Here is a 17543-nt window from a genome sequence, read left to right on the forward strand (position 1 = left end):
AAACCCCAAGGTACTTGAACTCCTTCACTTGGGGTAAGGACTCATTCCCTACCTGGAGAAGGCATTCCATCGGTTTCCTGCTGAGAACCATGGCCTCCGATTTAGAGGTGCTGATCCTCATCCCAACCGCTTCACACTCGGTTGCGAACCGATCCAGTGAGTGCTGAAGGTCGCAGGCCGATGATGCCATCAGGACCACATCATCTGCAAAGAGCAGCGATGAGATCCCCAGCCCACCAAACTGCAACCCCTCCCCACCCCGACTACGCCTCGATATCCTGTCCATAAATATTACAAACAGGATTGGTGACAAAGCGCAGCCCTGGCGGAGGCCAACCCTCACCTGAAACGAGTCCGACTTACTACCGAGAACCCGGACACAGCTCTCACTTTGGTCATACAGAGATTGGATGGCCCTGAGTAGAACCCCCTCACCCCATACTCCCGCAGCACCTCCCACAGTATCTCCCGGGGACCCGGTCATACGCCTTCTCCAAATCCACAAAACACATGTAGACCCGGTTGGGCATACTCCCAGGCTCCCTCCAGGATCCTTGCGAGAGTGAAGAGTTGGTCCGTTGTTCCACGACCAGGACGGAATCCGCATTGTTCCTCCTCAACCCGAGGTTCGACTATCGGCCGAACCCTCCTTTCCAGCACCTTGGAGTAGACTTTACCAGGGAGGCTGAGAAGTGTGATACCCCTATAATTGGCACACACCCTCTGGTCCCCCTTTTTTAAAAGAGGAACCACCACCCCAGTCTGCCACTCCTTTGGCACCGTCCCAGACTTCCACGCAATGTTGGAGAGGCGTGTCAACCAGGACAACCCCTCCACACCCAGAGCCTTGAGCATTTCTGGACGGATCTCATCAATCCCGGGCTTTGCCACTGTGTAGTTGTTTGACTACATCAGTGACTTCCGCCTGGGAAATCGACGACAATCCCCGTTATCCTCCAGCTCTGCCTCTAACATAGAGGGCGTATTAGTCGGATTCAGGAGTTCCTCAAAGTGCTCCCTCCACCGCCCTATTACCTCCTCAGTGGAGGTCAACAGTGTCCCATCCTTACTGTACACAGCTTGGATGGTTCCCCTTCCCCCCTCCTGAGGTGGCGAACAGTTTTCCAGAAACACTTTGGTGCCGACCGAAAGTCCTTCTCCATGTCTTCTCCAAACTTCTCCCACACCCGCTGCTTTGCCTCTTTCACGGCAGAGGCTGCAGCCCTTCGGGCCCTTCCGGGCCCCGCCGGTACCCTGCAACTGCCTCCGGAGTCCTCCGAGATAACATATCCCGGAAGGACTCCTTCTTCAATCGGACGGCTTCCCTGACCACTGGTGTCCACCACGGTGTTCGTGGGTTACCGCCCCTTGAGGCACCTAAGATCCTAAGACCACAGCTCCTCGCCGCAGCTTCAGCAATGGAAACTTTGAACATTGTCCACTCGGGTTCAATGCCCCCAGCCTCCACAGGGATGCACGAAAAGCTCCGCCGGAGGTGTGAGTTGAAAGTCTGTCGGACAGGGGCCTCCTCCAGACGTTCCCAATTTACCCGCACTACACGTTTGGGCTTACCAGGTCTGTCCAGAGTCTTCCCCCACCCCTGACCCAACTCACCACCAGATGGTGATCGGTTGACAGCTCTGCCCCTCTCTTCACCCGAGTGTCCAAAACATACGGCCTCAGATCAGATGAAACGATTATGAAATCGATCATTGACCTTCGGCCTAGGGTGCTCTGGTACCAGGTACACTTATGAGCATCCCTATGTTCGAACATGGTGTTCGTTATAGACAATCCATGACTAGCACAGAAGTCCAACAACAAACAACCACTCTGGTTTAGATCAGGGAGGCCGTTCCTCCCAATCACGCCTCTCAGGTGTCTCCATCATTGCCCACGTGTGCGTTGAAGTCCCCAGCAGAACAATGGAGTCCCCCACTGGAGCCCCATGCAGGACTCCAGTCAAGGTCTCAAGAAGGCCGAATACTCCGAACAGTCAGAGTTTTCCCCCCACAACCCGCAGGCGTGGGGAGGCGACCCTCTCGTCCACGGGGTAAACTCCAACACAGCGGGCGCTCAGCCGGGGCTTGTGAGTATCCCCACACCCGCCCGGCGCCTCACACCCTGGGCAACTCCGGAGAAAAAAGAGTCCAACCCCTATCCAGGAGTATGGTTCCAGAACCGAGACTGTGCGTGAGAGGTAAGCCCCACCAGATCTAACCGTGGCGCTCCACCTCCCGCACCAGTTCCGGCTCCTTCCCCCACAGAGAGGTGACGTTCCACGTCCCCAGAGCCAGCGTCTGCCGCCCGGGTCTGGTCCGTCCGAGGCCCCTGACCTTCACTGCCACCCATGTGGCATCGCACCCGACCCCAACGGTTCCTCCCACAGGTGGTGGGCCCATGGGCTGGAGAGATGGGAGCCACGTAGCTTGTTCGGGCTGTGCCCGGCCGGGCTCCGTGGCAAACCCGCCACCAGGCGCTCGCCCGACGAGCCCCCCGTCTGGGCCTGGCTCCAGACGGGGCCCCGGGCTTCCTCCGGGCAGGGTCACTCCATCTCTACCTTGCTTCTTCATTGGGGTTTTTGAACCATTCTTTGTCTGGCCCCTCACCTGAGACCACTTTGCCTTGGGAGACCCTACCAGGAGCACAAAGCTCCAGACAACACAGCCCTCAGGTTCACAGAGACACACAAACCTCTCCACCACGATAAGGTGATGGTTCACGGAGAAGTGGATATTCAACGCATTTGAAAAATCAATTATTCAGCATGACCTTCCAATATAAAACCAACTTTACCACGGTCTGTGACAGCTCGTTCTCTCCTTGCTCGCTGTGCAGGAAGCTACAGACACTGTTCTTGACGTGATTTAACATAATATTTTGATGGAACGGGTTGCAGAAATCCGCATATAATTAGGAAAGTGAGGACTGCGTTTATAATGTGATCTGACATAATACTTGACGGGGCCAGGGCCCCTTAGATGTCCTGTGCTCCTGGGCAAGTGACCAGTTGCCCTAATGGTTAATCCGGCTCTGGGAAGAACTGGACAGGTCTACAGCCCTAACCCATCCACAGCTACAGAGAGGTGACCTACAGAAAGATGGAAACATGTCCACCTCTTCTTCAAACCTGAGAATTAAAATGAGACACGCTGTGGATCCAGGGACTTTATAAAGGACTTCCTTAACTAGGACATTTGTTTGGTTGAAGAAAGAAACTGTTGGTGAGCCTGAAATGCAGCCCTGGAGGAAATGACTATTAGGGTATATAAGCATTTTGTAAATACATAACACTCCGATTACATGAACCGACCAGAACACTTACTAACATAACGTTATAGCATAGCACTCATAATATAATAAGCCAAAGCTTTCTATTTCATACAGCTGTCAATTTGTTAAATATCACTTGGGAAAGAGAGAAAAATGTGTTTTTAGCTAACTGTACTAACACCACAGCCACATTTTCCCGCAGCGCGCCCAAAGGAAAAGATGTCGACCAGATTCCATTAACTATTCTTGCACTTTAAAGTTTGTTTCGATATTGGGAAAGTTAACTAAAACATAATGACTGACTGAGACCTTTACCTACATCGAAGAGATGAACTTGTCAATTCGGCATACAGTGACATTACCTGAATATCTGTTAACACAACAGTTTGCCCTGTAATTCCAGAGTCCTTCCACCTCATAACACAGACACACGTTATGTGGACGATATCTATTTAAACCTCTGTTAAACGCACAGAAATTTATTATAACTTCCAGAAGAAATCAGTTTCTAAAGACACCAAATATGTCAAGATGAAGTTTGATTAAATTTGCAAAGAATTGCTGCACATTTAACCATATGATAATAAATGGAATAAAGTGTAAATCAGTCACCACAGGAAACAGATTCTGTAGAAAATAAGATGTAAAATATGTGAATATGTACATTTGTTCCCTTGATTGAAAATAAATCAATACCTGAAATGAGATCAGTGATTAGTTTACTCTGACAGGAGAGATGATCAGAGGGGCAGAGTTTTTACCAGTAACATTAGGACAGGGACTGAAGAATGGGAAGAGTTTCTCAGTGAAGGAGCAGCCAGTAAAGGAGTAGATAAGATCTGCAGCATCTACGTCATAAAAGGAGACCAGACCCTCCTCATAATCCACAAACACCCCCACCTTCTGAGGAGGAGACTTCAGAGAGAGACGGACTAAAGTAGGGCCAGCTAGAGCTTTGTACTCATTTCCATTTCTTAACCATATCGTCCAGTAACCGTACTGAGGTCTCAGTGTGATGTCTCCCTTCCTGATGACCGACTCTCTGACCACTCCTAAATCCCAGTCAGTCTTTCCTTTAACTTGAACCTCAAAGTAAAATCTGCCTGAAGAGAAACTCTGTTTTCCTAAAACACAAAGACAATCAGAAAATCTCTCTGGGTTTTCTGGGAAACCTTTCCATAGTACAGAGTATACAAATTTAGGAAAGAATGATAGGAAATCACTAGCATTCACTTGTTTCCCATCGTCAGACAGGATGAGAGCAGGATGTGCTGTATTAGGATCAAGAGTCACATCCACTGCATACTGCTGGACCATCTTCAACTCGGCTTCAAGATGGTTCTTCATCTCTTCACTGCGTGCCTCCCTCCACTGAAGCCGAGCACGGAACCCGAGCTCTGGTTTGGCCACTTCTTCTTCAGATGGCACATTGCTGGCAGCAGCTATAACTACGAAAATCAATACATGTAATTAAAAAGACAATTTTATTTGTTTAAAAATAAATGTGTGCATTTGTAGACGTTATGGAGCTATGTGTGTGTGTGTGTGTGTGTGTGTGTGTGCGTGCATGCATGCATGTGTGTGGCTAAGTGTATATGATGGAACAGAGGTATTAGTATATAATGTTTATGTAATAATGTATATTTTTTATCTGGAAAATAGTTTTTTATCTGTTTACAATCTTAAATGATGCATCGTTCATGGCGATGTTTACAGCTGGAGAATGTGTTGCTGCCGAGTGCACAAGTTGTATCAGCAGGTCACAAATACCAATCTGTTCCCTTCCCTTAAGTATTGTGTCTCTCATGTCCACCCACTCTTTCTTCCTGAAAATACAAATTAAAAAGGGTGACTGACCTTGTGGTCCTGAGCTGGTGTCTGGCAGACTCTGCACCAGATCATTCCTGTTGATCTTCTCTAAAACCTTCTTGGTCACCTTCAGAGCTCCGTGAAGCTGATAGGTTTTCACCATCACATCCACCGTGTCCTGCCTTTCTGTGTTCTCCAACTTGGACTCTTTGATGCTTTGGTAGCCTTCCAGGATGTCCCGCTGCTGCAGATGCCATTTGAATTTCTTAAATTCCTCTTCTTTTAAATATTCCAAAGTGTTGAAAAGGTCCACTGCCGTCATCGTGGCTTCCTGCTAAAATCAGAAAGTTTTGTCAAACTGAAAGAAAACTGAAACACAAATGTATCAGAGCAGAAGTTCTCATTGGCTAACACAGGAGCTGTGTTGATGTGATGTATGTGTAGTTTAGTCAGTTAGAGCTCCTGCTGCTGCTCTGTGGGCTGGACCTAAAGTCATTTTGAAGTGGCTCGTTAACGTGAGACCAGGGCTCGAGCTAAAGGAGCTCCTGTCGTCCCGGGGCCGATAAAAAAAGGGTTGGGGATGATGAAAATTATTTTGGGACAAATAATTGGGGGGTTGAAAGAATAGAGAATAGTTGAAAGAAATAGAAAAACTTCAAATGTTACAATGAACGGCGAGGTCACCGTGAGTATTGACTGTCAGAGTGATGTAACGTTACTATAACAACGGCGTCCCGTGGTGGGATACTGCTGCGATTTTTTACGTAACAGCATGAAACAAACTGCAGGAAAACACAAAGCAGAGCCAGACCCTGATCCGCTAGACTCTGACCTCACGGCAGCTGCAGCGGGGAGACGGTAAGTTTGCTAGCCACTTTATTGGTCGTTAACATTGCTGTTAGCGTTAAGTTACAGTTAACGCTATATAACAAGACAGCAGCCGACGTTGGCATTTACAGTGAGCGTGCTGAAGATAACATTATAAAGTTATGTTAAGAGTTAAAACGGTGGTAAAACTCTCCTTACAGATGGGACAAAGGCACCTGTTACTAGTATTCCAGAGGTCAGTGATGCAGTTCTTGCAGAAGTTGTGTCCACATGGTATAGTGACAGAATCAGTGAACAGATCCAGACAGATGGAGCACAGAAACTGATCTTCAGATGACAGATAGTTTGCAGCAGCCATATCTACACATAGTGTGAATAAAAAGAAAAACATATTCACAATCTGTGAACACACTGATCTTGGCCTACGGTTACTTTAGTAACGTTAGTTCACTTTGTCCCGTGTTGTTAGGCAGATGTTTCTCCATGTTCAACTATTGGTAAGTGACACCTTTCAGTGTTGACCGACTCTCAGCTGATCTCTGATCTCATGTTAGTTTTCTCAAACTGTTAAATGCAGAAATTCATGTTTGTGTGTGAAAAGCTGCAGTCTGTGTTGAGAAGCCACCATGACCTGTGAGTAGCAGAATAACTAGAGTTGATTTGATTCTCAGTAATCTTTAATGTGCAGTAAAACTAATACCAATACTAATACCACCAGTTCAGCATTGAAAAAATTACTTATACATTACTAGATAAAATTACACAAGTATCAGATAAATGTACTTAAAGTACACAAGGCAGTAACATTTCCCCTGTGGGTGTGGTACTATGATCTGTATACTTACTGATTACTGCCTTCAGGTGTAAGCTGCATTTTACTGCTTTACATGAAGATGAAATTATTCTTTTCATTATTGAACAACCTGCTGATTATTTTATTTGTCTTTTAAAAGACCGGAATGTGAGAAATGTCCGTCACAAAGTGGCGTCTTCAGTCAAATCTTCAAACCCCAAAATAATATCTTAGTGTTATTTAAAGGTCCAATGACATGCTTTTATATAGACCTTAGTGGTCCCCTAATACTGTATCTGAAGTCTCTTTTATATAGACCTTAGTGGTCCCCTAATACTGTATCTGAAGTCTCTTTTATATAGACCTTAGTGGTCCCCTAATACTGTATCTGAAGTCTCTTTTATATAGACCTTAGTGGTCCCCTAATACTGTATCTGAAGTCTCTTTTATATAGACCTTAGTGGTCCCCTAATACTGTATCTGAAGTCTCTTTTATATAGACCTTAGTGGTCCCTAATACTGTATCTGACGTCTCTTTTATATAGACCTTAGTGGTCCCCTAATACTGTATCTGAAGTCACTTTTATATAGACCTTAGTGGTCCCCTAATACTGTATCTGAAGTCTCTTTTATATAGACCTTAGTGGTCCCCTAATACTGTATCTGAAGTCTCTTTTATATAGACCTTAGTGGTCCCTAATACTGTATCTGAAGTCTCTTTTATATAGACCTTAGTGGTCCCCTAATACTGTATCTGAAGTCTCTTTTATATAGACCTTAGTGGTCCCCTAATACTGTATCTGAAGTCTCTTTTATATAGACCTTAGTGGTCCCCTAATACTGTATCTGAAGTCTCTTTTATATAGACCTTAGTGGTCCCCTAATACTGTATCTGAAGTCTCTTTTATATAGACCTTAGTGGTCCCCTAATACTGTATCTGAAGTCTCTTTTATATAGACCTTAGTGGTCCCCTAATACTGTATCTGAAGTCTCTTTTATATAGACCTTAGTGGTCCTCTAATACTGTATCTGAAGTCTCTTTTATATAGACCTTAGTGGTCCTCTAATACTGTATCTGAAGTCTCTTTTATATAGACCTTAGTGGTCCTCTAATACTGTATCTGAAGTCTCTTTTATATAGACCTTAGTGGTCCTCTAATACTGTATCTGAAGTCTCTTTTATATAGACCTTAGTGGTCCCCTAATACTGTATCTGAAGTCTCTTTTATATAGACCTTAGTGGTCCCCTAATACTGTATCTGAAGTCTCTTTTATATAGACCTTAGTGGTGATGTAGCCATGATGTCTCTCTCTCTTTCATGGGTGGGCCAAATTCTCTGGGCGGGCAAAGCAGAGAAAGGGGAGGTAACCTTCCCCCTTATGACCTCATAAGGAGAAGATTCCTAATTGGCCCATCTGAGCTTTCAATTTTTCAAAGGCGGAGCAGGATACCCAGGGCTCGGTTTACACCATAGGCAGGCTAGGGGAACTCATATTAAAGTGCTCATATTCTGCTCATTTTCAGGTTCATAGTGGTATTTTAAGGTTGTACCAGAATTGGTTTACATGGTTTAATTTTCAGAAAACACCATATTTTAGTTGTACTGCACATTGCTGCAGCTCATCTTTTCACCCTGTGTGTTCAGCTCTCTGTTTTAGCTACAGAGGGAGACATCACACTTCTTTACCATCTTTGTTGGGAGTCGCACATGCTCAGTACCTAGGTAAGGTTTACATCAGATAGCTAGCTGTTTCTCCAACTTCAGTCAGTACAAGGCAGGATTAGCAGAGACTTCCAACTTTGTGTGGAATACCTGCAGGACAGGGACATAAATAGTTCTTTTGTAGATTATGGTTAACTAGTGTGTGTTGTAGCAGTGTTTTTCCATTGAGAAGGAGCTAGCATGCTAGCACTAGCATGTTACGGTTAGCCGTTCGTTTCGGCTAGTGACGTAGAAAGCCATGCAGCTCAGCCAAAAACTGAAGGCAGGACACATTCTGAAACCTGTATCTCACTTTTCCAACTTTGTATGCGTGTGGAAGCACCAGAGACACAAAATAACACCCCAAATCCCAGAAAAAGTGATTATTTCATAATATAGGCACTGTTAAAAAACCTCATGGAGTGAAATTTTCATTCCATGGGAACTTTATAATAATTAAACACCACTGCTGATGTTGGACATGTTAGTTAATGTTTACTTAACCCTAATTATTTTGTTGTAGATGAAAAATCAATAAATCATTTACCAGTTTATAAGTTCCTTGGAGTTCAAAGTGCTGCAGTAAATCCTCCTTTTTTAAGATTAGATAAAACTTTATTGATCTCCAGAGAACAAACTCAGTTGTTGTAGCAGCACAAAGACAGATGGAAGTACAGGGTGCATGTTTCTAGTGTTTATAATATTTCATAAAGTGCTGTAACTTGAGCTCCGTAGACATATTTTGATAAGGGAGATTAAAGCTCAAAGTCGATCTCTCCAGTTAGTTCAACAAGTAACGTTATCTGTCCAAAACTCGTAATCACCTTGATACTGAATTCACTCTCACCAAACTGGTCTTATAACTCCATGACAGGTCCAAACTGTTCCACTTTAGTTGAGGTTATGGAAAAATATTTATGACATGATTACAATGGTCTCATGACAGCCAATGTAAAAAACAACCACTTCATTACAGTTTAATGTGATGTCGACACATAAAGCTAAATTGCTTTTGATAATTGGGCCTGCCATGACATATTTATGACAGGGTAGCCTAATGCCAAGTTGTCAAAACACAAACATGTCAAACAATGCTAACTTAGCATTAAAAGTGTCATCATTTAAAAATGACACTTAAAGCTATAGTGCATAGTTTCCACCGCATCCATGAGGAATTGTAAGTAATCACAACAATTCTGCGTTTGTTTCTTCATCCCATATCCTGTTTAAATAAATATCAATATAAATGTAAAAGTTGATATATCCCCCAGTCCTGGATGTTAAAGGGGTAGAAATGGAAACTAAATGTTAAAGCAGCATGCTAATTAATGCCAACCACACATGAAAAGCTGAAGTCATATATTCTGTATATTCTTCTTTTCTTCAACCAGCTTTTAGTTCTTGAAATAAAGACTGTCTTGTTGTATTAGCCTTGCTAGCAGCATGACACCAAACACTACTATAATGTACAAGAAAGATAACATCATCTCAACTTTAAGCTTTACGTGCTCATACGATGCTCATTTTCAGGTTCCTAATTGAATTTAGAGTTTGTACCAGAATAGGTTTACATGGTTTAATAAAAAAAAAAAAAAAACATATTTTTGTCGTACTGCACATAGCTGCAGCTCTTTTCACCCTGTGCGTAAGACATCACACTTCTGTTCCATCTTTGGTAGGTCCAGCTAGGTAAGGACTACTAGCCAGTCAGAAGCAGAGTATGAGGGAGACAGTAGCTAGGTAAGGACTACTAGCCAGTCAGAAGCAGAGTATGAGGGAGACAGTAGCTAGGTAAGGACTACTAGCCAGTCAGAAGCAGAGTATGAGGGCCCTGACAGTACCTAGGTAAGGACTACTAGCCAGTCAGAAGCAGAGTATGAGGGCCCTGACAGTACCTAGGTAAGGACTACTAGCCAGTCAGAAGCAGAGTATGAGGGCCCTGACAGTACCTAGGTAAGGACTACTAGCCAGTCAGAAGCAGAGTATGAGGGAGTGTCCTGCCAGTACCTAGGTAAGGACTACTAGCCAGTCAGAAGCAGAGTATGAGGGCCCTGACAGTAGCTAGGTAAGGACTACTAGCCAGTCAGAATCAGAGTATGAGGGCCCTGACAGTACCTAGGTAAGGACTACTAGCCAGTCAGAAGCAGAGTATGAGGGCCCTGACAGTACCTAGGTAAGGACTACTAGCCAGTCAGAAGCAGAGTATGAGGGCCCTGACAGTACCTAGGTAAGGACTACTAGCCAGTCAGAAGCAGAGTATGAGGGCCCTGACAGTACCTAGGTAAGGACTACTAGCCAGTCAGAAGCAGAGTATGAGGGCCCTGACAGTACCTAGGTAAGGACTACTAGCCAGTCAGAAGCAGAGTATGAGGGCCCTGACAGTAGCTAGGTAAGGACTACTAGCCAGTCAGAAGCAGAGTATGAGGGCCCTGACAGTACCTAGGTAAGGACTACTAGCCAGTCAGAAGCAGAGTATGAGGGAGTGTCCTGCCAGTACCTAGGTAAGGACTACTAGCCAGTCAGAAGCAGAGTATGAGGGAGTGTCCTGACAGTACCTAGGTAAGGACTACTAGCCAGTCAGAAGCAGAGTATGAGGGCCCTGACAGTACCTAGGTAAGGACTACTAGCCAGTCAGAAGCAGAGTATGAGGGCCCTGACAGTACCTAGGTAAGGACTACTAGCCAGTCAGAAGCAGAGTATGAGGGAGTGTCCTGACAGTAGCTAGGTAAGGACTACTAGCCAGTCAGAAGCAGAGTATGAGGGCCCTGACAGTACCTAGGTAAGGACTACTAGCCAGTCAGAAGCAGAGTATGAGGGCCCTGACAGTACCTAGGTAAGGACTACTAGCCAGTCAGAAGCAGAGTATGAGGGCCCTGACAGTAGCTAGGTAAGGACTACTAGCCAGTCAGAAGCAGAGTATGAGGGCCCTGACAGTAGCTAGGTAAGGACTACTAGCCAGTCAGAAGCAGAGTATGAGGGCCCTGACAGTAGCTAGGTAAGGACTACTAGCCAGTCAGAAGCAGAGTATGAGGGCCCTGACAGTACCTAGGTAAGGACTACTAGCCAGTCAGAAGCAGAGTATGAGGGCCCTGACAGTAGCTAGGTAAGGACTACTAGCCAGTCAGAAGCAGAGTATGAGGGCCCTGACAGTACCTAGGTAAGGACTACTAGCCAGTCAGAAGCAGAGTATGAGGGCCCTGACAGTAGCTAGGTAAGGACTACTAGCCAGTCAGAAGCAGAGTATGAGGGCCCTGACAGTACCTAGGTAAGGACTACTAGCCAGTCAGAAGCAGAGTATGAGGGAGTGTCCTGCCAGTACCTAGGTAAGGACTACTAGCCAGTCAGAAGCAGAGTATGAGGGAGTGTCCTGACAGTACCTAGGTAAGGACTACTAGCCAGTCAGAAGTAGAGTATGAGGGCCCTGACAGTACCTAGGTAAGGACTACTAGCCAGTCAGAAGCAGAGTATGAGGGCCCTGACAGTACCTATGTAAGGACTACTAGCCAGTCAGAAGCAGAGTATGAGGGAGTGTCCTGACAGTACCTAGGTAAGGACTACTAGCCAGTCAGAAGCAGAGTATGAGGGAGTGTCCTGACAGTACCTAGGTAAGGACTACTAGCCAGTCAGAAGCAGAGTATGAGGGCCCTGACAGTACCTAGGTAAGGACTACTAGCCAGTCAGAAGCAGAGTATGAGGGCCCTGACAGTACCTAGGTAAGGACTACTAGCCAGTCAGAAGCAGAGTATGAGGGCCCTGACAGTAGCTAGGTAAGGACTACTAGCCAGTCAGAAGCAGAGTATGAGGGCCCTGACAGTAGCTAGGTAAGGACTACTAGCCAGTCAGAAGCAGAGTATGAGGGCCCTGACAGTAGCTAGGTAAGGACTACTAGCCAGTCAGAAGCAGAGTATGAGGGCCCTGACAGTAGCTAGGTAAGGACTACTAGCCAGTCAGAAGCAGAGTATGAGGGCCCTGACAGTAGCTAGGTAAGGACTACTAGCCAGTCAGAAGCAGAGTATGAGGGTGTGCTACGCTAGCAGCTAGGTGAGCATTATAATGTGTGTTCCAAAGTGACCACGTTGGTCTCTGAAGTAAAGGCTGGACTACAATAGAGCTGTTTGGAGCAGTTGGTGAACAGTGTTTTCTGTTGGAGATGGTAAATCCCTTTGAGGGACTTTGGGCTTTTCACTTTATAAACCTATAACATGCACAAAAAGATATATAACACAATAAAGGAAAAGGAAAAAGCCAAACAGCATAATATGAGCACTGATTGGAATGAGTGGAGCACTTGTAGAGATCATGGGATTTCCCAAACTGAATAATTACCGCAATATAAACACCAAACTGCTTTGCTAGCTCTAGCCTGTTATAACTAAGAGATCTGCAGATATTTTCCTCCTGATTTTCCTCCTTACCGTCTGTGAGATAGCGCCGTCACCATCAGCTGACCCAAAACATTTCCAATGAAAGTTGACTTCAGAGCGTTGTTACAAATGAGTAGTTTAATCCGATGAATCACTTTATATACTAGTTGGAGAGATGTTGTGTGTTCCACTGTGGCTCCTGAATTACTTACATGAATACAAATGTTTTTTATTTCAACTCCGTAATGTTGACAGAGAAATGGTGGAGTGATATTTAAAGTGGTGCTCAAATGCCTCTGGCTAACCACTCAGTATGATGCATAATACAGTCACTAATCATTAGTGCTGAATCGCAGTTAATCAATAACTACTCATTAACTAACCAGTCGTTCCTCATTCGGCCCTTATTTATTGATATAGTAACTACCAGTCTGTGTATCAGTAACTAATCATTAGTGCTCCAATCACAGTTAACTAAACAGTTCTCATCAGTAACTACCTACATTTTTGTGTACCTTATTGTCCTTGCGTCTCGGTGTTTGAGCCCTTATTATTATTTCACATTTTCTCTTCCTGAAGGGCCCCTGACAGCTGAGGGGCCCTCAGCAGCCACTAAGTTTCCTCCCACCCTTGGCTGGCTCTGGTCCATCTAGAAAGGGTTTTAAAGCCTCTTACTATTGGCTGTTTAGAGCCGAGCCCTCTCAGTGCCAGATCAATGTCATTTACCTCAGAGAGAAATTCTGAAGAATATCTGCAAGCATCAAATAGATATTTTGAATCAGCCAATCAGCATGAAGAAACCTTTCTACTGTCCAGTTAAACAGCGACACATCACAATGTGATCAAAGTGATCCTTATTATCAGACATTTTCAGATTCCTCTGGTAGGATTCTCACCTGCTGAACTCTTCAGGTCCACTTCTAGACTCTTTCCACCTCCGTGTGTCGAGGAAACACTGGCAGAGACCAAGCTGCTCTTTACTTTTCTTCCTCGTCCGTCTGGGTGCATCTGATCTGAAGACGCCGACACACCTTCATAAGTTCAGAGTCCAAGTCTTAAGTCTAAATAACGTCAGACCCTGTCCAACAGATAGTAGATGTCACTCAATTAGAAATGTGATTTTATCACCTGTGTTCGGTGTTGGAGATGTGTAAATGTTTCTTGTGATCTAACAGGTGTCAGACACATTTAAGCTTTTATACAGAGTTTTATTTAGCACATTTAGCAGGACCAGGGCAGCAGCTTGGATCACAATCCAGGTGCCGCCACAATCCAAGAAAATCTGGAAGAAGGCACAAGAACTCTGGAGAAGAAGCTAAGTTAGTAACATGCATTAATGGGACATGAATGCACACAGATAGAGGGAGAGTTATAATAAATACATAAATAAATGTCACAATCGAACTGCATTCAAATTCTAAATATCTAGTTGACAAATCAGATTGTGGGATCTACTTGTTGTTTAATGATCCTTCCTTACCTATTAAGGGTTTTTGATTGGTTATCTGGTTTCAGGATTCTTAGGGTTAACAATCTCTTAATGGAGGAACATGAAGTAGGGGTTTATAAAGAATTGACTTTGGATGCAGTCAGCCTTACAGTGCAGACGCTCTATTGCTTGCTCCTGCTTCTGCTTGCATATATTTGCTGATAATCTTGCTTTTCCTCTGAGAGAAACTATGAGCAGCGGCTCTTGGATGCTTATAAATCACTGGACTATACATTTTTTCTAGACATAGTAGGCTATTGTCATATCTGAACATTTTTCTGCGTGAGCGTGGCCTACCAATAGCTCAAGCCTGTCCTAAAGTGACTGTAGCTAAAGCTAATTAGCAGCAAGATGCCACCCTTCTCCATAGAGGACTACTACAAACTCCTTCAGAAGATTGCAGTTCTGGAAACCAAAATGTACCGGTTAGAAGTAAACGTGGAAGTGAACGGATCGTGTGGAAATGACACCACTTTACCACTGAACCAAAACAATGGACAAAAGCATGCTAACACACGGCTAACTAGCACCAGCAAGACCACAAAGAAACAGGAGGGCTGTGGAACGGATAATAAATCTACAAGCGGTAGTCCTCCCTGGAACTCTTTTGGTGCAAAGCCTAAGAATAAATCATTTTCCTGGGAAATGGGAGGACGACTAACGGGCAGGACACAGCGCCCTGAGATTTGTGATATGACCGGCTGGCCTGCATTACCACCCAGGCAGAGCGCCTCTTCAACCCCCTGTACTTAGTAGGACACAGCCGTGGACAACTGCAAAAGGGAAAACCACCAACAAAATGCCTCCCCAACAACTGAGTGTGCAGGTGAAGAACAGATTTGCTCCTCTGCTGCAGGACCCTGGACATGACCTGGATTACGTCTCATCGTCACACAGCAGGGTAAGGACTGAGAGCAATTCTAAAAGTAAAAAGCTACAGGGAAAGCTAATGACTGGGCCCCTAACTCTGATTGTGGGTGACTCTGCTGTAAAAGATATAAAAAGCAGTAAAAACACAAAAATACTCTGTTATCCCAAAGACATGGTGTCTGACTTGGCCCAAAGAATCCCAGATATCGTAGCAGCACACCCAACTACTAAGAACATTATACTGCATATAGGGTCAAATGATGTTGTAAAGCAAGAGTCTGAAGTGCTGAAACGTGAGTTTATGGATCTGCTGAACACAGTCAGCTCCATAGATGCGAAAGTGTTTATCAGTGGCCCTATACCGCCAGTCAGAAGAGGAGTTGAGAGATTCAGCAGACTGCTGGCACTGAACACATGGCTTTCATCTGCATGTACCGACCATTCTCTGCAGTTCATTGACAATTTTAACATTTTCTGTGGCTGCAGACATCTTTTTAAAGCAGATGGACTATTAACAAGTCAGGAGTAAAGCTGTTCACCACTAGCCTACTTTACTCTCTGCACCACCCATCTGCTCCCTTGGCCAAGGGCACGAGACAAGATACATCAACACAAACAAAACAAGAGGAAGACACAACAAAGTGCGGCAGTGATCCACTACAGCCCCCACCTGAGCAAGGATTTGACCATGGGAGACTACAGAGCGGAGACAAGAAATCTCAACTCCCCTGTTCACCTATCCAACACTCCTCAAACCCCCTTACCAACCTCGACGAGAACTCATCGCCCTCCCCATTCCATAGGAGACCAAAGAGCGGAGATGAGAAATCTCAATCCCCATTCTCACCCGTCCAACACTACTCAAACTCCTTTAACAACCACGACACCTTTGAGGACGTCTCTGAGGATGAGTTGCTCTCTCCTCTTTCCCCCATCCCCATGTTGGAGTTCACTGACCAGATGAAGCAGCTGGTGAATGCTGGAACCAAGTATGCCCCCCTTCCTTCTCCCATCGTTCGCCCCCAGCCAAAAGTAAAACGCCAGGCACCTCTGCCCCCTCAAGAGCGGCAGCTAACTCATTTTCCCCAAACTGATAAGGATGCTTGTTTGCAAAATGCAGCAACCGTTAACTGATATGGACCGGGTCCAGGCTGCATGACTAGTAGCACTCATGACTCTTTCCAAGACAAGCCTGGGCCCTGCGTATCAGATTCTTCCACAATTTATGTTGTAATACGTAATAAAAAAAGAATAACGAATAAGCACTTAACGGCAAACTTTGCAAACTTAACATCCATTCCTCGTCAGCCACAGTCAGTCACAAAAAATGAAAACGCACTAACACTAGCACTACTAAACGTTAGGTCCTTGGTAGGAAAATCATTTTTAATCAATGATTTTATTATCAACCACAATCTTGATTTTATGTTTTTAACTGAAACCTGGTTGGACCATAATAACAGTGCTGCTGTTCTCATTGAGTCAGCCCCCCCTAACTTCAGTTTTATGAGTGAGAATAGAGTGAATAAGAAAGGAGGTGGAGTCGCCATTTTGTTTAATGTCTCATTCCAATGTACGCAAATATTTTACGGAAATTTTGCTTCTTTTGAATATGTGGCTCTTCAGCTAAGATCCTCCCCTCAAGCTATACTTATAAATATCTACCGGCCACCTAAATACTGTGCAAACTTCTTTGATGATTTTAATGAACTGCTGTCTATAATCTGTATTAACATTGACCGTGTAATTATTGCTGGTGATTTTAACATTCATGTTGACAAACCCCAGGACCGAGGAACTAAAGAACTATGCTGTGTTTTTGAGAGCTATGGACTGACTCAGCATGTGACACAGCCCACGCACAATAAGGGGCACACTCTGGACTTGATTATCTCCAAGGGTCTGAACATTTCCAAGGTTGTGGTGACTGATGTTGCTCTCTCTGATCATTCCTGTGTTTTCTTTAACGGCACTATCTCTCTGCCCAAAAGTGTTCAAACAAAGTTAATCAGAAAACGGTATATCACTGAAAACACCAGTGAATCATTCATTCATCTTTTCTCCTCTACACCCACCCTCTCAGGGGTCTCAGTCAATGAGCTTGTAGATAACTTCAACTGTAAAATTACGAATGTTATTGATGCTATTGCTCCCACTAAGGTCAAAGCTGTCTCTGGTAAGGAAAGATCTCCATGGAGAAATGTTATAGTGGTGAGAACAGAAAAAAGAGAGTGTCGAAAAGCTGAACGTAGTTGGCGAAAATCTAATCTCCAGATCCATTATAACATCTATAAAGAGAGACTTCGCATTTATAATTTGGAACTAAGGAATGCAAGGCGGTCCTTTTTCTCTGACATTATCGCCAGAAACAATAATAATTCACGTGCTTTGTTTACTACTGTTGATAGATTAA

The 17543-nt window shown here is 44.6% G+C and overlaps 1 protein-coding gene across 1 annotated transcript in view; it reads right to left on the reverse strand.

Annotated features, from left to right (window-relative positions):
• Positions 1-6035: 6035 nt before the first annotated feature.
• The window catches only part of LOC114572311 (E3 ubiquitin-protein ligase TRIM7-like), a 35003-nt gene continuing 23495 nt past the window's right edge, over positions 6036-17543 (reverse strand). The window contains exons 3-5 of the mRNA XM_028603902.1: positions 13668-13784; positions 6133-6270; positions 6036-6049 (exon numbers count right to left, since the gene is read on the reverse strand). Of these exons, the coding sequence (XP_028459703.1) occupies positions 6036-6049; positions 6133-6270; positions 13668-13784 (269 nt within the window). The remainder of the gene's footprint in view (positions 6050-6132; positions 6271-13667; positions 13785-17543) is intronic.

The sequence above is a fragment of the Perca flavescens genome, chromosome 2, assembly GCF_004354835.1.
Source record: "Perca flavescens isolate YP-PL-M2 chromosome 2, PFLA_1.0, whole genome shotgun sequence".
Classification (NCBI taxonomy): Eukaryota; Metazoa; Chordata; class Actinopteri; order Perciformes; family Percidae; genus Perca; species Perca flavescens.